Source organism: Eulemur rufifrons, chromosome 26 (genome assembly GCF_041146395.1).
Source record: "Eulemur rufifrons isolate Redbay chromosome 26, OSU_ERuf_1, whole genome shotgun sequence".
In the NCBI taxonomy this organism is placed as follows: domain Eukaryota; kingdom Metazoa; phylum Chordata; class Mammalia; order Primates; family Lemuridae; genus Eulemur; species Eulemur rufifrons.
In genome coordinates, this window is record NC_091008.1 from 3,471,771 (window position 1) to 3,495,835 (window position 24,065).

The following is a 24,065-nucleotide window of genomic DNA, read 5'->3' on the forward strand; positions in this document are numbered from 1 at the left end:
AATTACCATTCCTTCAAAAAGTTCTTCATGAACAAAAAGCCAAGAAAAGTTACAGTAGTAGCTTATGCCAAACCAAAAATATACATCTGATGTATACAAACTTTAAAAAGCATTAACACAGGCAATGTGAATATAGAATACCTTTAAAATATTTCCACTGACATAGCTACGACTTAAATTATTTTAAGACACATAAATAATAGCATTACCTAATGTATTATATTTACATATTTAAAGTCATATTTATTTCTAGGAGATAAAAAAGGAGATAAAACTACAGATGTCATTGCTGAGCAGTTCAAATATTGAAAGGGCCACATGATTTTTTTAAGTACAGCAAGAACTCTTAGTTACTATTTATATCTGGACCTTCCTATATTTTTGAAAACATGCACTGTCATTGTTGAAAGAAAAAGAAAAGAAGAAAACACTAAGGAAAAACTGAAAAACAGTTTTCTTACTAAAATCATACTCAGTCCTCAGCAAAATCAAGGAAAGCAATTAGGGAGTGTTTTATATCCCTGGCCTTTTATACTGATATGTAAATTTTAGAGAAAAGAGTTAATTGCCTATCACAAAATGCAGTTATATATATTGATATACTTAGTTTCATCCCATTAAAGCACCTTGTACTACAAGGCAAAGAAAAGCTTAATAAAATCAATGGAGCCTTTCATACCAGAAAGGATTTTATTTACTTTGAAATACCCGTATTACCTTTTTAGGTTTTCCTTTCTTAAATCATGCAGAGAATATGTTCTGTGTAAAATCTTTCTAAGATTATTCATTGGAAATATAGAATTTTTAAAAAATAATGGTGCCTAGAAACTTAATACTATATATCAATTAACTTAGTCAATATAGTGGCATGTAAGATGAAATGAAAAACCTAAATATATATATTTTCTTAAATATTATTTATGATTATTACCAACTTGTAGTGTCCAAATTCTGAAACTTCATTTTTACATTATCCTTTGTTCAGATTGAATCAACATTATCATACTAGGATGCGTAATAAGTATAAAAAGAAGCCAACACTTTAGCATTTCTTAGAGTCATCTACTCAAATTAATTGTGCTTACTGTTAGATAATAAAATTCAAAGAAGCCAAAGGAATAAATAATGCTGGAAAAAGGGAACACTATTCTAAATCTGACTCTGACAATCCTTCCTCACGCTCCCTTCACATCTGCTGAGAATTAACAAAAAAAAGTCTTAATATTTTTCATAGTTAAATAATGAAATAGGCTTAGTAAAGCATTCAAAGTAATAAAAAAAATTTTTTTAAAAGTGAAAACCTGTAATGGTAAACAGGAATGCTACAAAGAAAAGAGTTAAATTTAACTGGTAACATGACAGGACCATTAAAGTGGTCTTGAAAAGCAGAAGGCAGATGATGAAATTGCACTTAATTCTGAAGCAATTCAGATCTATCCTATCATCCCTAATCCTCTCTAATAAAATAAGCATTTACAACATGGTTTCTTACCTTCCCCGTACAAAAAGGCTCAGTATAACCATTTATACATTCTAGTTGGTCTTTAACATTTGGTCGTAACTGATATAAACAGGGTCACACTATTTTACCCTATCGAGTCTGTTGATCTGCATCAAATTGCCTTATGCCAGAATCAGACAGTTCTAACACAGGATTTACAAATCCAGAATACTCGGAATTGCCGTTGTCATCCATTTCGGCACTAACAAAATCGTTCTCCCACTCCAGCCCGTTGGAATCATCAGAGGCTGAGGTAGGATTACTTCCCGTCTTCTTGCTGCTGTACTTCAGTGCTGCCCGGAGAATGTCTTCCTCTGTTTTGGAACGTTCTCTCATCGGAAGCATTCTGTTCATTCCTATGATTTGAACAGAGTTTTTAGAAATCTCAGGGAAGACAAAAAGCTATATTAAGAAACTTCCTAGTTTAGCATTACAGCTCTTATTTAACTATCAGACTTGATTTGTGAATCAACTTAGAGCCAGTCCCATGGAGGCCTTCTTAAGGGAGATTGTTGGGGTTTAATCTTGAAGCATGCTTTAGAGAAAAATAAATATTAATACACCAAAGGGCAGTTTTGATGCAACATTGATCATCTGATAAGATGAAATTTCTGAAGAGCCATAAATAAAACAGAATGGATGAAGGATTTCAATTGCTATTAGTCTTAGATGACCAAACTGGTATGTCTACCCTGATGATTATTTCATTTCCCAGAGAATGAAAACCTCTCTAATGGTAATGACAACAACACACATTTTCCCAGTACTTACTAGGTTTCCACTAATGTTGCATGCCCTTCACACGTACTAACTAATTTAATCTTCAACATCTCTGTGAAGTACAGTACTATCATTATCCTCATTCTGTAGGTGAGGAACCTGGGGCAGAAAAGTTAAGTGATTTGTGCAAAGTCACACAGCTAAAAAGTTGTGGAGCAAGAATTTTAATCCATTCTGGCTCCAAAGTCTATGGTCTTATGCCATTTCTGACTCTCTACCACAACAAAGTAGAGATATTTCTATGGGAAATTTTTAGATCTAATTTTGAACAGAATGAAACTGGTTGGTAAAATGAAAGTGTAAAAAATTTTGGAAGAAAAAAAACCATGTCATTTTATTGGCAGAAGGAAGGGAGAGGGGACAGAAAAGAAATTTGAATTTGTAAGTACAGAATTAACACTGGTAACAGAATTTAAATCTAGGATTGGCAAAGAGATAAGAGAACATCCCTAGATACATTTAATGATTGTGTTTTCTGACCATAAAGAATCAAACCCTACTGTAGTAAAAGAACATTTAAATCTGTACCACTGTCGTCTGTCACTCCTGAAAAATCACAAAGACTCAACCCAGTAAAGCAAGTTATTTCTATTGACAAGATAAAAATACGAGCTAGACGCTCATATCATTTTGTGGATTTGTTTCTGTGGATTTATGTACATCAGCCTAGAAGCAGATTTCCAGTGGGCTCCGTTCTCTACCTAGTCTAGTTTAGTAAGTCTGATAATAGCTTGAACAATGACCTAGAAAGTTATCTTCAAATCTGACAACGTGGATGACACAAACAGTAATTAAAAGATCTGAAAGGCTTCAGAACAATTGAACAAGATGCTAAAATCATAAAGTCTCATGATTGGGATCCAAATATGCAATAATGTTAAGTACAGGATTGAGAAAATGGTGTCTAGCTGAGAAGACTTAAGAAAGCTGATGCAATCTTTGATAAAGTTATTCAAGTTCCCTGTGTATCTGTTTCTTTATTGATAAAACAAATGGCTTGACCAGAGGATATCTAAGGCCCATTCTATCTCAAAATTCTATGAAACGTTTAATGCTTATTATTTTTCTTAAGGCTCTATATTCTATAACTGAGTCTTCTTTTTTGGATTGCCTATTTCTTAAAGTGAAAATAAAAACTTGGGCATTATTCAGTGAAATAGCTTTTTTTTAAAAAAAAAATCAACATTTTAGCTACAATTTTGAGTACTTAATGTGTGCTATATGCTGCATTAAAATTATGTATGTGTGTATACATATATCTATATATATGAAATTTAATCCTCACAACATTCATCCATTCATTTGTTCAAATATTTATTGATTGCCTATTATGTGACAAGCATTTTTAGACCCTAAATATATAACAGCGAAAAATTATCTTTTAAAGTAGGTTTAGTATTACCTTTTTACGATCAACAAACTAATCTACCTAATGTACTATAGCTATGAAGACATACCAGCTAAAATTTAAACTCATATCTGAGTTACAGCTTCTATTCTACCAAAAGTAGTAACAATTAAATCACTAATTTATAATGAACCAAAACAGCTTCTGTTCTACCAAAAGTACTAACAATTAAATCACTAATTTATAATAAACCAAAAGTTAACTAACTTTTGGCTGTGGACTGCCCACAAGGGAGCAATAATCCTTCATATTGAGTAATATCATGGGCTGGAATATAAAAACTTTAACGAACATATATTTTCTAAATTTCAAGAAACAAAAAATTAAGCAACTTTCTAAACAATTTGTCAACAATGATAATCACTAATACAATAAAAATTTTACATGATTTTTCAAGGTCTTGCACTTACGTCCATTAAATAAAGTAAGAGACCAAGACAGAAGATTTACACGTGCAGATTAAGTTAAACTTTCCAGGTAGAATTGTGAATTACAAAATACCTTCTTCATCTTCCCACTCGAGATCTAAGGATGTGCTGTCGTCATTTCCACTAGTTGATTTAGTTTTGGTCATTAAATCACAACTGCTCTCTGTATTTGGTGTCAGAACTGTGGCATCTGAGGAGAGTCCTAGAATGTACACCACATACAATGAAATGGTGCCATCTGTGCTCTTGTACTTTTGCAACAATTGTCTCTCTCTAAATATTACTATTCCTTTTAACGTCGTCAGAAACATTGCTTAAAGTCATAACATTAGTAAGTTTCTGTTATGAACAGTATAAGGGTTTGATTCCTTTCTTTTCTTTTCCTTCCTTCCCACCCACCCTCCTTTCCTTTCCTTCCTTCTTCTCTTCCCTCCCTCCTCCTTTCTGACCATCTAAGCACAACAAACACACAAATTTAAATGAATTATAAACTTTTCAAATATGATGAACTCTAGGTAGTATTTTTAACAGCCAATTACAAATGGGGACAAAAATTTAAAAAAAAAAAAAAAAGATAAATGAAAAGCAGCCTACATTTTCAAAAGGAACCATGACTACTATGCTTCCATTACTGGGAAGCATAGGAGCTTTGACTTTCGAAATTTGAGGAAACATTTTAATCTTATAAATCAATTTATAATACGTAAAAATATAAGTACACCTTTCTATTCTTCCTCTCACCTTTTTGTTTTTTTTCTGGGAAGGGGAGGGGTGGGATCAGAACAGAAAGGCGTGCTTGACTCCCTGTACGGATCTACAGGAAAAAGCCTGAGATTCTTCTTTGCTCCCACTCCTTTTTTTTTTTTTTTTTTTTGAGACAGAGTCTTGCTCTGTTGCCCGGGCTAGAGTGAGTGCCATGGCGTCAGCCTAGCTCACAGCAACCTCAAACTCCTGGGCTCAAGCAATCCTTCTGCCTCAGCCTCCCGAGTAGCTGGGACTACAGGCATGCGCCACCATGCCCGGCTCATTTTTTCTATATATATTTTTAGTTGTCCATATAATTTCTTTCTATTTTTAGTAGAGACAGGGTCTCACTCTTGCTCAGGCTGGTCTCGAACTCCTGACCTCCAGCGATCCACCCGCCTCGGCCTCCCAGAGTGCTAGGATTACAGGCGTGAGCCACCGCGCCCGGCCGCTCCCACTCCTTTTTAAAAAGGGAAGAGGATGATGTTGTTTAATTAATGACTAGTTAATTGATCTATCTGGGCAACACAAATTGAAGGGCAGAAAGTTCTTCTATAGAAACAGAGCCAGAATCTGCCATCACCTGGTTATTGTGGCATAAAAAACTTAAATGTACAGAAAATACTTTCGAAGACTTACTACTGCTTCGAAAAACTTCATACTGTGACTTCATATTTCTCAAACAAGATTCAAAGTCATCTTCTGGTCCTGAACTGTAATAAAAGTGAAAAGATTTTTGTATATATTCATAGCAGATGCAACATAACAAATGCTTAAGTTAATGATGGCCTTTTGGTTTCAAGACTTATCTCATACAAATTCCTAACTGCTGTACGGTTAGAATAACCTCATGAAGATAGGTCTTCATTTGGGGGGATCCTGAAGGCAAGTCTCCAAAGCTTAGCCCTAAGTCCAACTTTACAATTTACAATAATGAAGCAGGAACAAGGTTCTTTGACTGCGTAGGGATACTCAAGGAAACGTCACATTGAAACATCTCTTCCAAAAAATGCTCACACATAAACGTTATTATAAAGAAAGAGAGGGACTAAGGAAAACACAAACAACTAAGTTGTAAACAAGTCACCTGAAGGAATTCAGCTACTGTATCACTTTCTACATGGAAGAGGTGATCACTCTTAAAAATGCAATAAAGACAATTTGAATAAATGATGATCACTTCTCAACTTAAACACTCTCACTTTTTCCAAGACAGTGTCTTTTAGAAGCAATAATTTTTAGGGAATGCATAAATACGAATAGGTATAAAAACATCCTGAGGTGAACTGTGTTGTATGTGGAAATAAAATTTTCTACCACAAAGGGAAGAAGTGTGTTTCACTATTTACCTTTGATGTTCTCCGTTGTTGGCAGGATGATATCGATGCACAGTTCTCTGCCTTTCTTGCTTTAGAAACATAATGTAATACAAAATCACTCTGTTGTTAAATTATATTTTTTAAAACCACTCATATGATACCAAAAAGTGTTTTTTCTAGTTTCTAAAAAAAAGAAAATCTTAAAGTTACTCTGTTGAACTCTTTTTCCTCAAATTCATCACTATTCAATTCTATATTCTCTTACTTATGGGTAGAATTTTTCTCAATTTAGCAGTGCATAATCCTAAGTGGTCAGAATATGAAGAGTATTATAAAAAAAGGTAACTTTTTAAACAGATATATACTGATGTCCTTAACATTCTTAGTAAACCTAAGAACTTCCTAATAACTGGAAGGATGAGGAGGAGAAAAGGAATAGTTAAAACAGTACATGAAGTTCTATTCTGGGTGAAATAAGTAGCAATAAAAAAAAAAAGGATTTATAAGACCTGGCTAAGTTGACTCCGAAATAATGAAAGCAACTGACTAGGATTTAGAAGAACTGTCAGACTTGTGGATCTGACAATTATTAGCTTTATATCCCTGGCATGGCCTTTACCTTTTGTTTCTTTATCTGTAAATTACAGATGGCTATATTACTGACCTAGCAAACTCGGGGTTATTATGAAAATCACATGAATTAGTGGGTGTCTGTGTATGTCTGTGTGTCAGTGTATGTTGTATAGACTGTGATGTGTTCCTGTTCAAATATTTAGTCAGGGAAGAAAAAAACTCAGAGAACCCTGGAAATCACCCAAATGGATGCTGCATATGGAAGGCTTTGTCTTTAAAAGGCAGGCAGTAAACAAGTTATTACACTAAAAAGAGTACTGATATTGTAACTAGAAAAAGACTTTTATTTCTTAGAAGGTAAAAATTAATTTTTAAACATTTCCATTATTTAGAACTGACTAAAAAAAAAAAAAGACACTCCCCTATATAATTTAATTGATCTTCTGAAACATCGAGAGCAAGCGAGCGAGAGAGAGAGAGAGAGAGAGAAGGGACACAGTCACACAGAAATCACATAATAATACGATAGACGTGATTTTTCAGTTTCTCTAAGTTTTGCTAGGTGACATGCTCTTTGTCCTACGTCAGTTAACACTACAATAGTGAATCCACACAGGCAAAGTACGGAAGACGATACTGAGTAGGATACAGGCTAGGCACTGCTGTGCTTGAACTCTGGCTCTGCCACCTACAGGATCTCAAGCAAGTGATAAAACATACCTGCCTCTCGCTTTCCTCATTTGTAAAACACTATCTCCTAAGATTGTTGTGAGGATTGAACAAGGCAAAGCACATAAACTGCTTAGAATAGTCCCGGACACTTAGCCAGGGCTCCAGAAAGGTCTGTCATTCCCAGCTGCGAGGCACATGACACTGCTGTGTCACCATGCAGCACGGTCAGCTATGGGAACCTGCTGATTTCCCGGATAATATGCCAAAGGTCTGTCCAGACCCCCAAACTACCCATCTCCCAAGGACACAAGATAAAGATGAGAAATAAAATCCTTACAGGGCAAAATCACACGGCTTATCCAATTCTAGGAAGCACAAGAAATCCAAGCAGTTTAAGCAGTTTTTTTTTTTTTTTAAAAAAAAACACCTCACACAACACTATGGAATGCTTTGGAAACTATACTTAAAGGCTAGTTTTGCAATGTTTTCACTCTAAGGGTGTATTTATTTTTGGAAAAGAATTCTGAATTTTGTAGCGCTAAAATATATCTCCAGGATAAACAGGAATTAGCTTCTCCTAATCTAAAGCTAAATTGCATTGTGTATCCAGCATGTACTTTCATGTTGTTTCTTTCGTGTTAAAGATTGACTAATTTGCCTTTAAGATTCCTAGGAGTACATGCATAAATACATTCGGTTGTTAAACAAGAAGCCCTCGATTCTAGAGGAAAAAAAGTCCTAAGATCTGTCAGAGAAAATAAGGAGAAAAGCAACCCTAATGTGTGTCGGGGTCTTTTCCCCTCACCTCCAAGCGCTTTCGCTGCTTTGCTGCCCTGGCTGCTTCACGCTGTGCAGCGTATAAAGCTTCTTCTTCTAGTCTTAACTTCTCTTCTTGTAAGGCTAACTGTACATGAACAAAACGATAAGGATTAACAAAAATCAGAACCTGTCTAACTGCTCTACAGATAAAATGTTTCCATTTATAAAATAAAAAAGAAAGTATTAAAAAATAATTGATCTCTACAAAGCATAACAGAATTGAAATTTTTGTGATTATTCATTTCAGTGTCTTTTACATAATAACCCAAATCATATGAAACACAATATCGAATTCTTTACAAATTGAGTTACAAAGCAATAGCATCTAATTTGTATACATACAGAACAGTTTCTTTAGAATGTATTATACAATGATCTTCATTCTCAGCAATCATTCCAACACCTATCACCTTGACAAGTTTTATGGTTTTGGCCCTTGTAAGTCCAAAGCAAGATCTCTAAAACTAAAACCAATTATACCATCATCTACCAAAGCGAACTAAGCTTTCACAAAATTCATGTCTCTCCAACTAATTAACATCTCCTTAATTTTATTATTGTAAAATTATTCAAAAGTTATCTTCAAATTTATGTTCTTGCCATTTATAACAGCATACAAACTGCTTTAGTGATATCCATTGCACGTCAAAGCTAACTTAAAAGTCAAATTTTAACAGTCTTTTTTCCTTAGACTAATATTAGCAACTATTATATAGCTTAAGTTAATGTTTTTGAAATCACTAATTGGTACTAAATAGACATTTAAATGTATAATGGAATATAATTAATTCCATTTAGTCTAGTGATAGCAAAACTATAATTACAGGCCACTTCTATAAATATATTAAATAATTATAACACTTATAACTATTAGAAGTACTTGGTTCACTGCGAACAAATAAACCCAAGACAAACAAAAACACTTTAAAGAAAACTACTTATTGTGAAACAGTAATATTTTTAAAAGTTGGTTTTAAACACAAAGGTGTATATTCTTGCCAGAGTTCCTACTTGTGAATTAAGAAATTATTTTTTTAAAAGAATGTACTAGCTTCATTTTTTTGGCAGCATATGATTTCTGATAAATTAAACCAAACTATAAGAAATTATAATAGGCTGGAATAATTTTACTTTTAAATCATTTTCATATGTATATCTAAATACAGATCCAATGACTACATGTAATATGTAATGACAACTCTCCCCTATAAATGAAGCCTTATGATAACATATATTTAAGCCACATAAAAGACTATTTACCTCATTTTGAATTTTCTTATCAAGATCTTTCTGTTTTTCAGCAATAGAATCATAATGCCTCTCTCTTAGGTCAATAATTTCTTCTTCAGTAAGAGGCCTAGGGGAAAAAGGAGGGGGACAAAAGAAAGAAAAAGCAAAAAAAAAAAAAAAAGGAAACTTCTGATGAGTTTAAGTCCACACAAAACACCCATCAAGCCAGTGAAATTCTGAAATTTTGCTGTGAAAAATGTATTCAAGCAATTTGATACAACTTCAATAGTTAAGAGCAAAGTATACATTCTAATACTTGCTATGTTCTAGCACATAAACTGAGAAGATGCTGTATCATCAGAGTAGATTTTAGCACTACAACCACCTTTTAAGAAAAGTGAACTTACCTGAACTTCACTCTGGCTCTGCTTTACATCCAACCTTCGGGTGCATACAATGAACTGTGTCCCAAAATGCTTATCACGAAATAGAAATTTCAGTACGCCGCACTGTGACCTCAGCCTTCACACCATTCTGGACTCTTAACCCTCATCTGTACCCCGCTCCATCCCTCTGGTCTCCCCAGGCCCTTGGTCCTTCCCTTCCTCCCAGTCCGGCTATCCTCGTCATCATCTATCCCCGTCATCGCCTGGCCTCACTCCGTGGACGCCCACCGTGGACGCCGTGGCGGAGCTGACCTAGTTCATTACCAACACATCCACCGTCACGCACTCCCATCATTACACCACATTCACGCAGCTGACTCGTATTACGACTGTGGATCATTCCCACGATTAGCCCTTTCTGCCGTGGGCTGTGAGAGAAAAACCAAGGCCAATTTGGTCCCCAGCAACCAAGCCCCCAGCAACAGTCCACTGACTCACATGGAATCAACTCCCTCTCACATCCTACATGAACAGCTTCAAAATCTTCACATACTCAAGTTCCTTACTCAAACGTTTAAAAGACAATTTCACCCCACTTTAAGAAACGGGGAGCATCAACCATGAATTTCCTCAACTTCTTGCCATTCCCCTACTAACTTAATTCTACCCCCCACTTTCTTCCCTCCGTCCTTTAAAGAGGTAACGTTTCTTAACTTGTTGAGGGTCACCTATTACACTTACACTCTTGATACGTTCATCACCGAGGCCACCTCCCCTGCCCCACTCCAGAGAATTCTTTGGGACATTGCTATATTACTTAGTATCTCTCTCTAATCTTTTTTTTTTTTTTTTTTTTTTAAAGACAGGGTCTTGCTCTGTAGCCTGGGTTAGAGTGCACACCGTAACCTCAAATTCCTGGGCTCAAGGGATTCTCCTGCCTCAGTCACCTGAGTAGCTAGGACTATAGGTATGTCGCCACCACGCCCGGCTAATTTTTTTCTATTTTTAGTAGAGAAGGGGTCTCCCTCTGGCTCAGGCTGGTTTGGAACTCCTGACCTCGAGTGATCCTCCCGCCTCGGCCTTCCAGAGTGCTAGGATTACAGGTGTGAGCCACCGCGCCTGGCTCCCATTTTTGATAATTTTAAGAATCACCAGCTCAGCTATTAATACTGATGATTCTTCTTCTAATGTAGACACTATGTCTGGGGTTTAAATCCCAGTGTCTAGCACAGTGATTGGCATATGACAGTTTCTTAATAAATCTTTGGTACACTAAACAAGGAACATATATTCAAAATATGATACAGTTTATGACAATATTCTCTTGAAATTAAGAACTCTTTTGTGACTTAAAGATGGATGCTTCTTTTGCAAGCAGTGCATAAAAAAATATAAAAAAGCTGCTTAAATAAATTAGTATCAAGGTTCTAGTTACTATTGAAAGATATAAAAAGATTTAATAGATCTAGTTTGAGAATGTCATAAGGAAGGAAAAAGGGGAGAAAAGTTAAAAAGTTTAAAAAATATTTATCAATAGTAAATGGTTTTAAGAACACTAAAAAACACATGACAATTAGGTTCTAGGAAAGCACCTGGGCACTTATATACACTAAATTCTTTAATGTTCAAAACAATCTGTTGAGATATGCATTACTTGCCTCAATCTTTCAGAAAGAAAAAAACTAAAGTTCTGAAATGCAAATTGTTCAATATCTCAAAGCCAATAAATGACAGAGCCTGAACTCTAAGAGAACTTCTTACAGTTCATATAAAAGTTATTATTTTTTAAAAGCCTTACCTATGACTGCTTCCTGGGCTCTCCCCCTGTACAAAAATTAATTAAACAATTAAAAAAATTCGACTAGCTGAATTCTATTTAAGACAATTACATTTTTATTTAGCCAAAAAATTTTCTACTTAACTATTTTTATCACAGTAAATAAATTTAATTATTGAAAGTGTAACAAAAAGCTTTAAAATTTTACGATTTTTCAAAGGTGAAATTTAGTTTAATATCTAGCTTAATTATGTAACAATCATTTGCTGGACATTTCTTAATTTTTTCTAACAATTATTTCTTATATACCAAATGAACTGGGTCAGGATGGTATTAGACAACATATTCTCCATGTCCTCATCATTTACAGTTGATCCTCATTATTTGGATTCCATATTTGCAAATTTGCTTACTTGCTAAAACATATTTGTAAGCTTTCTTGGCCACTGGAGGACGTGCCCAAAGCAGTGAAAAATCTGAGTTGCCTGACAATTCGCATTCCCAGCTGAAGCAGAACAAGGTGGCACTTTACCTTCTTGTTTCAGTTTTCACACTGTAAACAAGTGTCCATTTTACAGTCTATGCAGTGCCAAGTTTGCAGTTTTGTGCTTTTCTGCTGGTGATTTTGCTGTCTGAAATAACCCCCAAGTACACTACTGAAGTGCTGTCTAGTAGTGTTCCTAAGGGCAAAACGGCTGCGATACTGCCCTTTTGGAGAAAATATGTACGTTAGTAAGCTTCGTTCAGGGATAAGTTAGTGCTGTTGCCTGTAAGTGCAAAGTTAATGAATCAACAATATATACTAAATAAGGTGTCTTAAACAGAAACACACAAAAAACAAATTTATATTACATACTCATGGGTTGATGAAAATGTGACTACTGGCTTACAGGATCCTAACCCTGCATTCCCCCTAGGAGTAACACGCTTCAATAGTCACTAAGTTAGCATTTATGGTGACTTTATAGAACATAATTACAACAAATAATAAAAATCAACTTTTTGTTTTCTTTCACAGGATTATAAATTATCTATAGTTTTGTCCTCCACAGCAAACCGTGAACTATTTTCAATATTGATTCAGGTTTATGCATATTCCTTACACATTTAAACCATTTTATTTATATCTGACAGTTAAAATATACGACTAAGATAACAGTAGGAATAAAATTCCAAATGGTCCACATTCGTTTAGGAAATAATACAACAAAACAGGATGACACTCAACTAAACTAAACACAAAATATGACACGAGAGGGGAAAAAGTGGTTAGCAAAAACAACAAAAATCCCTCAACCAACCAACCAAATAAAAAGCATCTTAGGAAAACACACGGAATCACAAGTTCTTATGAAAAGCAGTATGATGCTGGAATGAACTATGCTGCAGGCTGGAAGAACTCTTATATTTAGCACTTGTCAGAAGCTTTAAAAATATGTGGCCAGTGTGTGCTTAAACTCTTTAAAAGAAAAAGACATGGAGATTAAAGTGCGCTTTGAAAAGGGAAAGAAATAGGTTCCATGAAAATGGGTGACATTTTAGTGAGAAAACAAAAGGTAAAATGGTTTCCAAAATGTGTTCTACGAGATCATAAATATATATTATTATTTTAAAAAAGAATTTATACCTATATTAATTTGGGAAATGCTGAGTTGAACAAGTTTAAATAATTTTGTTTAACCACAGTTCTTTTCAGAACCTTTTTATATGCTAATTTATGATTTGACACTAATATTCCAAATACATTCTGAGAAGTGCTGGGCTAAATAGTAATTTAAATTTTTAAAGGAAAGGTTTAATACATGTTCTTCTTTCCCTAGGAAACAAAGATGAAAAAGGTCAGAACTTGCAGGGTTCTTCTGGTCTAACTAAATTTAGAGATGTAGAAAATAGGCTCCAGGGAGGTTAAGTAATTTGCACAAACTCATACAATTAGTGAAGGTGGAAATTAGCACACAAACCAAAGCTCTTCCAGCTATACCAGTGCCTAAGAGATATACACCACATTGCTTCTCACCACATTGCTAAGATGAAGTGTAGACATGTACACTACACTTTGCTGATTCTAAAATGTATTATTTTTTTCATATTTTAACATTTCTATATTTGGGCTACATCTTAAAATTGGCTGAGTTTTATATGAGATGAAATACAGAAAATCAACATAAAAGATAACTGATAAGAATTTATGCATGTTTATTCTACAGTCAATTTCTGACTTTAACCATTATTTCTTTTTCCTTTCTCATGTCATATTTTGTGTTTAGTTTAGCTGAGCATCATCCTGTTTTGTAATACTAATGGTTAAAGTCAGAAACTGACTGTAGAATAAACATGCGTAAATTCCACCCTCAGAAATCCATGAAAATTATAATTAAAGAAGGAGTCTATTCTGGATTGTTGAGGTATTTTACCTACCTAATGGCAAAAGATTAGAAATATCACTTTTTGAAGTTCGAGTTCCATATGATGCTTTAAAACCTGTATGTGTGGCTGTATAGTATCATATATGTTATACAGTAAAAAGTTCTGGATTATTTGCTAATATAAATTAGTAAAAGAAGGAAATGATACAGAAAAGACTAAAAAGTAAACACAAATACCAGAAATTAAAATTCTAAAACAAAATTTAAAAATACTGTAGAAATAATTAAGTATTAGAACTAATGAGATGATTAATGAGAATAACAAATACAGGTTTTACACTACTATGGAAATACTTACTTCATCACTTTCTACTAGATTCTCAAACTGAAAGAACAAAAAAGTAAGTGTTAGGAGGGATATCTATCTAAAGTACATATCTCACAAGGAATTATATCACTTTTTTACCTTAAAAATAACATACCTTTTATTTATAAGATATTTAAGTCAAGTGCATTTTTATATATCATCTCATTTGATATTTTAAACAATCCTACAAAATGGCCAATGCAAGCAAATATACAATAGTATATTTATGACTTTATTAAGAATGAAAATCAAAAAGGAGAATTACAGTGATTTTCTACATAAATCAGAACTAAAACTTTCACCTGAATTGAATATTTCATACAGGTATTTTAAATCCACACTATCAGAATTTTCCACTTCAGTTCAAAACAAATTATTTAATGTCAGAAGGAAAATTACTCAAGAAACAAGGGCCAAAAAGATAACCAAATAAAAATTTCTCTAAGTGTTTATAATTATTCTTCTAGTCATTCATATAATTATTTACTGAAAATCTACTAGATGGTAGTCACTGTTCCCATATACAATGTCTTTCTAGAGATAGGAATGTTAACAATTCCTATAACGTAATTAATGTTATTATGTCAACGACCTAATAAAAGTCATTAGTATTAAATTATATTATTAAAATATTTGCATTTTAAATATAAATACTTGATAAATAACCACTTGAAAGAAAAGTATTTTATTGCTAATATTGTTTTGTTTAAAGATTGAGAGAAAACAATGAATTCAAAAGGTTTAGAAAATGAAAGAATCTCTCTAACGAGATGATAAAACTGTTTAAAATTATCATCTTTATTTTTTTTACTGGTTGTGATTTTTTAAAAAACTAATTCCTGCTTTACATGCTTCCTCATTAAAACAGAAGGTAGTGAAGGAGTGTTCAAGCTTTGGAGCCAGGCAGTTTTGGACTGGAATTTAGGGTTCTGCCACTTTGAGGTTTTGTAATGTAGCCCAATTTCTCCACCTGTCTAAGCCTCTGATTTCTCATCCACATAATAGGGTGACTACCACCTGTTTACAATAGAGTTGTGGTAAGAATTATGTGCAACAACATTCCTAACCTATAGTGGAACCAGAGTGGCTGGTTCACAGTAGGAATGAATGACAGCATCTATTATTCTGTTTTATATACAGAGATAAAATGACTCAGTGATTCTGCCGTGGAGTTGCTTAAAATCAATTTGCTGCTTTGATTCTGCCACACCTCCCTGCTGGAGCAGGCCAACTGTCTTTCCTTATAACTGCTGTCACAGTGAGCCACTAGGACTGAGAGAAGAATATCTGCAGCCTGGTTTGTGTAGGGGAAAAAAACATAAAACCAAAAACCAAATCTGAAGAAGAACAGGACCTTTATCTGCAGATTTCTCCCTGTTTACTCCTCCCTCCCACTGCCGCAATGCTCTCTCTCTCCACTAGCACCAGCAGTACTGAAATACAGTCCATACTAAATTTGGGTCCAGATCCTTCCCCCCTTAACGACAACAACAAAAGTCCCTTCTGTCCTTCTGAAGCTACTTTTAATCCAATCAAATTCACGACTACTTACCTCTATAGTTAAGTGCTCACCTCTTGAGCATGTTCTAAAATACTTGGATCTGGGAAGAAAAACAGAAACACAACTCTAAAATGGAATTGATACAGTGGCACAAAAACATTCTCTTAAGAGCAGCTTTAAATTCTCTAATATATAGGATCTTAAGTATCTAAAAAGGAACAACCAAATTTACCTAAGAAAACGGTCCACATTTTTAAACTTTGTTATGAGTTTAAGTGTTTAGTCAATCAGTATTTCTTTCTATTGGTACTAATATTTACCAAACCTGTAATAATAAATAATTTATTTACTATATAGTACAGAATACATTTTGAAATTTATCTCATTATTTTTATTATATAAAGTAAAATACCTTATTAAAAATACTGATATGTTAAATAATGTATAACAAAAGTATATTCCCAGTTTTGTTAAACATACATAAAACATCAAAAACTAAAAGGATATATGTCAACATGCTAAGAGTAGTTATCTTTGGATGGTGGAACCATATATCTTTATACAAGGCTTTTTATTCTGTTCCCATGCCCTCACAAATAAAAGAAGAAAAACAATGCATATACATGTCAACCAAACAATCCATTACATTAATTTTTCCAACTAGGGCCAATTATTGACTTTTGGTTTAATCATTCTCTTCAGCTCCTACTAGAGAAACTTACATGTAGTCAAGCATCAATCTTCTTTATTATACCTGCTCCAAAGATATGTCTGTACTATAACTACTACAGTATCAAAGTGGGTATAGGATAGAGCCACTCAAACTGCTTTACTACTGGAAGTGCCCCCAGATTATAAGACTTTCACCCATAATGTGGTTCCTCTCACAGCTGCCAAGAGTGATGGCAGAGAACTCCACCCACCCACCCCATGCCTCACCCACAGGGACCCAAACTCAAACCAGGGGTTCTTAACACGTTAGGATTCTTGCATAGGAAGTGGGATAAAGCAGGGATGGTTAATGGGTACATAAACATAGACAGAAAATGAACAATATTTGATAGCATAACAAAGTGACCATAGTCAACAATATATTATGATATACTTTAAAATAACTACAAGAGTGAAATTGGAATGTTCCTCACACAAAGAAACGATAAATGCTTGAGGTGATGGATGCCCCAATTACCGATTTTCTTATTACAGACTGTATACCTCTATCAAAACATTGCATGTACCCTGTAAACATATACAACTATTATGTACCCATAATAATTAAAAATTAGAAATAAAAAAAAAGAAATGGGAAGAATCCCTGGGTTAGGACAGGTCGCAATGGTTTGTATTATGTGTACATGTGTGTATGGAGGGGATTGATTTAGTGAAAAAGAAAGCCATAGTATCATGACTGAAAAACAAAAATAGCAGTGAAATTATAGGCACTATTTTTTCTGCTGCAATCTTTATCTGCTGATAGACGCAAAGTTGTGTTATTGTCCATGAAGAGATCATTGGTAAAAAGCAAAGAACTTGGTATTGGCATCCCATAGATCTCATGGAACATAGTCAACATCAACACAATATCCTTAATTCTCCAACTACCTAGTGCCTCTTCTCTCCTCTCTTCCTCATCTCTCCAACAAAACCAGAAATGAGCTGAGCCTTCCAGGAGCGCTGCGTTCTCGCATTAGGACTACGACGTAAGTGCTGTATGCTTCTCTCCTAGCAATCATCACTCTCTTCCCTGAAGGAAGAATCTGTCTTTAATTAATCTATTTCCTCGAATTACAAGTTTACTGAGTGGTATAACTGAATAATGAAATAAAGTTCAGCAATACCAAGTATCTTAATATAAGCCATCAGTATGACTTCACCGCTATAGCAAAGCCTAAAGCTAAGCGAACGCTGTTCAAACCAAGGGAAGTAACAGTGGCGCTACACTCACATTAGATTGCAGAACGCTCTGTTCTCTTCCACGGATACTACAAGCTCACTTTAATAGAGGCCAATGGGGTTATCTGTTGTCAATGTCTCCCTTTCCTGTCCCCTCTATCCATACCCAGCTACAATGAGGACAATCATGTTCTTACATAACTCTGACACCCCGACCAAGCTAGACCACAGTCAGTCCCCAAGACCTCATTTGATTGGTTCTCGGTTATATGGAAACTGAGCAGGGAGAGACAATATACTCCTGGGAGCTCTAAAGAGCTTCCTGACAATCTGCAATGAGAGGCATGAAATCCACTGAAAAAGTGCTCTGACAGCATCGAAGTCGCCCCTAAGGACCAGCGGCATCTCTGCCCTGCTCACAGTGTGGTTATTACTTGAGAAATCTAATATCCCTAGAATGTAGTCTACCTTTGCCTGAGATAGTTTGATCTGGGCTTCTGTCCTCACAACCAAAGCCCTAAGTAATAAACAAACATGAGTCTAAGTGACATAATGACAATGAACAAATTAAGAATAGCAATAAACAATTAAAATGGAAGATAAATAAAAGAGCAAAGTAAGTTTAGGAAAAAAAAAATCCAAGCTTTCCTTTTAAAATGGGTGAGACTGAAACCTTGTCCACAAAGGGTATATACTGACTCCTGCAACCGTGAAAGCTAAGATTATATTGATAGATTAATGTAAATATTCAATTTGGCAAACTCAAGGGCAACATTTTTATCAGAGGAGCTTTATCCTGTGATTTATCTGAAATAAGAAATGTTTTAATACATTTATATATTTATGAATTATGAATGTCTGCTTTTTATGTGTTCAAACATTGTTGATGCCTGCATAGAACCCCCAGACGTGTGCAGTAAATAATAAACTACGCTGATGTTTTATATTTTCTACCTCAACAGTTTTATTCTAGAGTGAGGCTCTTAGCAATCCTTCCCTACTTGCTCCTGGGTAAAGATGAGAATACAAGTGAAGGGGAAGCAGAACAACTGGGGAGAGGAAAGGAGACACTTAACTGTTTCAGAGCTCAGACTGAGAAGACTGAGTTCATTAGTATACATGAGCCAAATAAAACGCTTTTCTTTATTAGTTATCCAGCCTCAGGTATTTCTTTATAGCAACCCAAATGGACTAAGACAACCTGATACTATCTATTGGGGGATAATAATTTATGAAAAAAGTTAACATACTGATATCTATATGAGTTAAGTTTTTTGAAATTCGAATAGCTTCAATATTAATCTTTTAATGTTTTCCTCACTGATTTATATTCTGACAGGATTTTTCTGAGTGACAGAACAAAGAGTGATATTACAGATACCCAAATATAGAACTGCATATAATACTGAGTATATAAATGGACATTATGTTGCACATTCGAATGCCATGTACTTCAACATGATGCCAAAGAAGGAAAAAAGATTGTGAAATTTAGCTATAGGAAATAGGAAGCAGATGGAAGTTGTTAAGAGAGGGAATGTTAAGATCCAGTATGGGTTTTAGAAAGCGTAACTCATGACAGGAAGGGAGGATGGGCTGAAGCATGAAAGATCCAGAAGGGAGAGCAGTCTGGAAGATGCTGACTAGGCACCTTGAAAGGCAATATTTAAGGCAGAAGTACAGAAGGAGGAGATAGGTTCAGTATGTATAAGAGACTGAATAGAACACATAGAGATTAAATTGAATAATGTCCAAGAGTATGTCTTCGGTAGGCAACCGAAAAGAAGTTTGAAATTTGGAAGTGGTGGTGTTGAAATCATAAGAATAGATGAAATTTCTTCAGGGGTAGGTGATGTGAAGGGAATTAAATAAAAAAGAGAAAAGACAGAGGAAAACTCCACATTTAATAGGCAGATAGAGTAAGAACAGCCAGGAGAGAAACAGGAAAAGAAAACAAAAATGATGTTGCAGAGGTCAAGTGGATAGCTTCAAGAAAAAGAGAATAGCTATGTGTCCATTTAGGGGTTACCAAAAAAGAAAAAAAAGTAAATAAATAAAAAAGAAGAAGAGTAGCTTATTACACAGCATAAAGTGTCAAGTTGTTGAGACATACTCCTCAAATCTTCTAGTGACAAAGTGCAAGATAATGCACTGAGAGAGACAGCAGCCAAACATTTATCTACATAATAAAGAGCCATGAGCTATTAGTGGTTAAGAACAAGAGCTCTGAATTTAGAGGGACTTGGGCTGCAATCCCAGCTCTGCGATGGTGGGCAAGCTAAACTTTCTAAGCTTCAGTTTTCAACCTATAATGTATATAATCGTATTTATCCACCTCGTAGGATTGTGCGGAGGAATAAATGAGATAACGTAAAGTACTTAGAACAGCCCTGGCACATAGGAAGTAACTGAATGTTGGCAGCTCTTATTAAGATCAGTTTTACCAGGAAAGGAAAAGCAAATCATTGTAAAGTATTGCCTGAAAGGTACTTTGCTGCTGGAGCCAAAAGGCCAACAAATGTTAAATATCAATAAGGATACAAAACACGATCATACCTTTACATAAAAACTGTAATGTATCTTAACCGGAACCACTGTGTGGAATTATACAGTAATATAAAGATGGGAATTAAAATACAAAACGACGAAACTTAATCGGGTCTTCAGTATGAGGGGAAAAAAAAAAACCTAAGAAAGGGACATGATAAAACTCTACACGAAAGACTCACCCAGATAAACAGAACTGACCACTAGATGATGCCCTGGAGAATGTGTTGGTAGGCAAAACCCCCTGGTGAAGAAGTATGACTCATTAAGATGTTTAAATTTTCTTCCTTAAAGATATTTAATCTCCTCTGCTTTAGTCACCAAATAACATATCTCAACACTGATATTTATATCTTGACTGGTCAGTCAGATATTCTAGAATATAAAATACTACAGCTACCCAGTATTTTATAATTTAAAAAAATTGGTAATTCTAGTTTTAAGATTGAATAGTGTAAAGTGAGTGATCTGATTTTGAGATGCCCCTGGAAATCTGCAAGGCTGAGAAACCAAGCCTGAGCTCATAAAGCACTCCTGTGAAGTCCAGCTTAAATCAGGCTTTAAAGCCAAGGATGCCCTCTTCTAACTGTGGTCACTACAGTGACATACAAGACCAAACCAAGTTTTTGTGATTACTCCGAAACTTTTTCACCCTTAGAACTACTGGTTTACTGGTTAACTATCGAGACCTATGCTTGAAAGAAAATCAAAGGTAACAAGTGATGAAAAAAAAAAAAAAAACACCAACTAAACTGAGAGGCAAAGTTTAATTTTATTATGTAAATAACTGTATCTACCTATCTCTACATGCTTACTGGAAGCTGCTAACACAACATCAAAATCAATGTTAAACAATATGTTAATCAGAAGATTCCAGTAATGAAACTGTCAAAACCTATGTTTATGGATTAAAAGTAACAGGATCAATCTCACCATTACATGGTTTTAGATAACAGTGTTCACAACTCACAGACTCTCCTTGTCTCAACAGGACTTGTTCAAGGAGTTTTGCCTACAGAGTATAGATCCAACTACAGATTGAGTATACTTAATCAGAAAAATCCAAAATGCTCCAAAATTATTTTTTTGAGTGCCAACACGATGCTCAAAGGAAATGCAAATTGGAGAATTTCGGATTTTGGATTTTCAGATAATGCAAATATTCCAAAATCTGAAAAAATTCAAAATCCAAAACACTTCTGGTCCCCAAGCATTTCAGATAGGAGATACCCAACCTGTATTATGTTTTTATAGCACATCTACAGACAATTATCACTCAGTGATTCACTGATTTCCTCCTGCTGCTTCCCTGTGCTGCCAAGCTCATGTGCTCAGGGAGTAGAATCTACAACTTTAATGCTATACTCTAAGGAAAACACAATTAGTTTGTAAAATTATATGAAAAAAGCCAAAAATCCCACAGATAACATATAATGCCAACTATGGTTTTTTTTTTTAAACCATTTAGAACGTAAGAAACTTTTTTAAAAGTTAGAATTTAACACAAGTTGTGTTAGAATTTAGTACAACACAACGACAGATTATAATAAAGCCAAAGACTGTGTGTCATCTTAGGCAAGTCTACTTAAGCAGCTTGACTTTACGGTTGCATTAACACACAAAAATTAGAAGTACATATATTAGATGACAAGATAAAACAGCTGCCATGTCCCCATGAACAATAAGAGCCCATAAATCAGGCAAATCAAAATATTAAACTAAGCACAAAACCTGAAAATCCTTACTCTTCCATTCTAGGAATACTTAGGGTAAAACCTTAGCTACTTTGTATCAAAGAGGTGTGACACAGTGCCCAGTGAATGAACGAGAAAATCATATTTTAAGATCTCCATTACCAAATGATTCAAATTATAGACCATTTGGTCTTAGTTTGTTTATGCTGGACACCTTATTACCTAATAATGCTGATTAAATGGGACAAATCCTGAAACTGTAGGAATCTGTTTTAGAAAGCAGAAATACTCTTATTCCTTACACAAAGTGGCTTGACTCAGATTTTCAATTCTAGGTTTGAATTCCTGGGGGATATTTAATAACAGCAACAACAAGGCCAACCCCAAAGGAATCTACTCTCACTTTTCCAATATCCCATGAAATAAAAAAAAAAAACAAAAAACACAAAAATGGAATTCTGAAATTCTATTCCGTGTACGGTGTGCATAGAAACACCTAAGCATAGCCCGGTTTCACTCAAGAGAAGCGAGTTCAGGACTGCGATTCACCTAGACTTACAGCGTGTGGGGAGCAGTCAAGACATGGCATTCCTCTTGAAATTTCAAAAAATTAGTAGGAAAAAACTGCACGCCGCCTCTCTTGCTATCAGCACCAAGAACCTGAATGCCTCCTGGAAGGAAACCCAGCTATTTGGCAAGTCTTTGTACCTATCAAAGAGTTCATCGGTGTCTGGAACCTTATTCTACTCCAGCACCCAAATAAATGACTTCTGCGTAAAATCCATCTGAGGCATCAACTTTAGCGCCAGGTCCTCACCTGCCCTGCCAGGACCAAAGCAAGGGTCAAATGCAGAGACACCAGCTTTAGCACTGAACCCCGGGTCCACGCAGGGCGTGTCCAGGTGACCTGCCGCCCACTGGCGCGGGGGTGCCCCTTACTTTCCCGAGATGACGTCTCCTGCGACTCCTTCCCCGCATGACAGGGCGCCCGGCAGGAGTCTTGCTGGGAGCGACAGGAGTGACACCCCGCCCCCTCCTCTGCTTGTTCCCGGAGGAGGCCCCGAGACCCGGTCTCCCCGCCCTGCCCGGGGCCTCCGCGACGACCACCCGCTCGCCGTCTGTCGAGCCCGGAGGGTAGCGGGGCTCTCGGCCCCCACCCGCGCTCGCTGCGGGGCGGGGAAAGGGGTTCCCAGTCCGAAGCCGAACGGGAGGAGCCACCGGGGGCCGGGCCCCTCCCCCGCGGTCTTACCCGCCGCCGCCGCCGCCTACGCGCTGCAGCCGCCCCGCTTCCTTGCGGAGCAGCCCGAAGCACTGCGTCCAGCAGCAGTTCCCCATCGCATGCCGCCCGGGCGCTGCTGCTCTTCCTCCTCCCGCTCAAAGCCCAAACCCGGGCCCGGCAGCCGCATCCGCGCGGCACGAGCCGAAGTGGGGTTCGGGGACCGAGGGCGGGCCGGCCGGAGCGCGGCGGCGCGGGGGTCTGTCCGAGGAGACGTGAGGGAAAAGGCGCCCGGAACAAAGGCGGCGCTTACTCCGGCGGGAGCCGAGCCGCCGCCGCGCGAGGGAGGAGCGCAGGGCTGCGGGCACTGGAGCCCCTCGCTGTCCGCATGGCCCCTGTCGCCTCAGCTCCCAGGCCAGCCCTAGTGACCGCCTCCACCTGCCGAGGAGGCCAGTCCCCGCGAGCCGTACGCCGGGCCCCGCCTTCCCGCGCGCCCAGGCCCGCGCCTCGCCGCCGACGCCGCCACACCCCCCGGCCTCTCCCGGGCCCCAATTGGACGCGCTTTCTCGGCGGCCCCGCCTCTTCCGGAGACCGATCTTTACGTCACTTCCGCCAGCGCTTGCCTCAGCCGTGCTAGCGGCTCGTTTCCTCGTGGTTGTGGATGTTGTTTGTTGGACCTTGACCTGACTAGAGAATTTCCTCCTCTCCTTGCTGTTTCCAGCCTCTTAGTCGCGAGCGCGCCGGGTGTCGCAAGGTTAAGGCTTGACCTTCGAACTTTGTACCAAAGTCTTGGGAGCGACTTACCTAGAGACTCAGGATGTCATGGGGAGTGTGGAGGGGCATT

The 24,065-nt window shown here is 36.6% G+C and overlaps 1 protein-coding gene across 2 annotated transcripts; it reads right to left on the bottom strand.

The window, feature by feature from the left end:
* Positions 1 to 893: 893 nt before the first annotated feature.
* On the bottom strand, positions 894 to 23,617 carry AP1AR (adaptor related protein complex 1 associated regulatory protein). 2 transcript variants are annotated; one of them, XM_069459093.1, is made up of 10 exons: positions 23,255 to 23,617; positions 15,923 to 15,971; positions 14,362 to 14,388; positions 11,659 to 11,684; positions 9,505 to 9,601; positions 8,231 to 8,329; positions 6,211 to 6,269; positions 5,501 to 5,574; positions 4,191 to 4,319; positions 894 to 1,857 (listed from the first exon to the last, which is right to left on the bottom strand). In XM_069459093.1, exons 1-10 carry the CDS (start codon positions 23,338 to 23,340, stop codon positions 1,592 to 1,594), a joined length of 912 nt encoding a protein of 303 aa, XP_069315194.1. In that variant the 5' UTR covers positions 23,341 to 23,617; the 3' UTR covers positions 894 to 1,591. The 2 variants fall into 2 exon arrangements, with proteins under 2 accessions (XP_069315194.1, XP_069315195.1); XM_069459094.1 differs by lacking the exon at positions 8,231 to 8,329.
* Positions 23,618 to 24,065: the final 448 nt, after the last annotated feature.

Coding starts and splice junctions, on each gene's coding strand:
- AP1AR (XM_069459093.1), bottom strand. CDS start 23,340: ATGGGGAACTGCTGCTGGACGCAGTGCTTCGGGCTGCTCCGCAAGGAA. Junction 14,389..15,922: donor GTGAGCACTTAACTATAGAG/GTAAGTAGTCGT, acceptor TTGTTCTTTCAG/TTTGAGAATCTAGTAGAAAG. Junction 4,320..5,500: donor TGAAGTTTTTCGAAGCAGTA/GTAAGTCTTCGA, acceptor TGTACATTCTAG/GACTCTCCTCAGATGCCACA.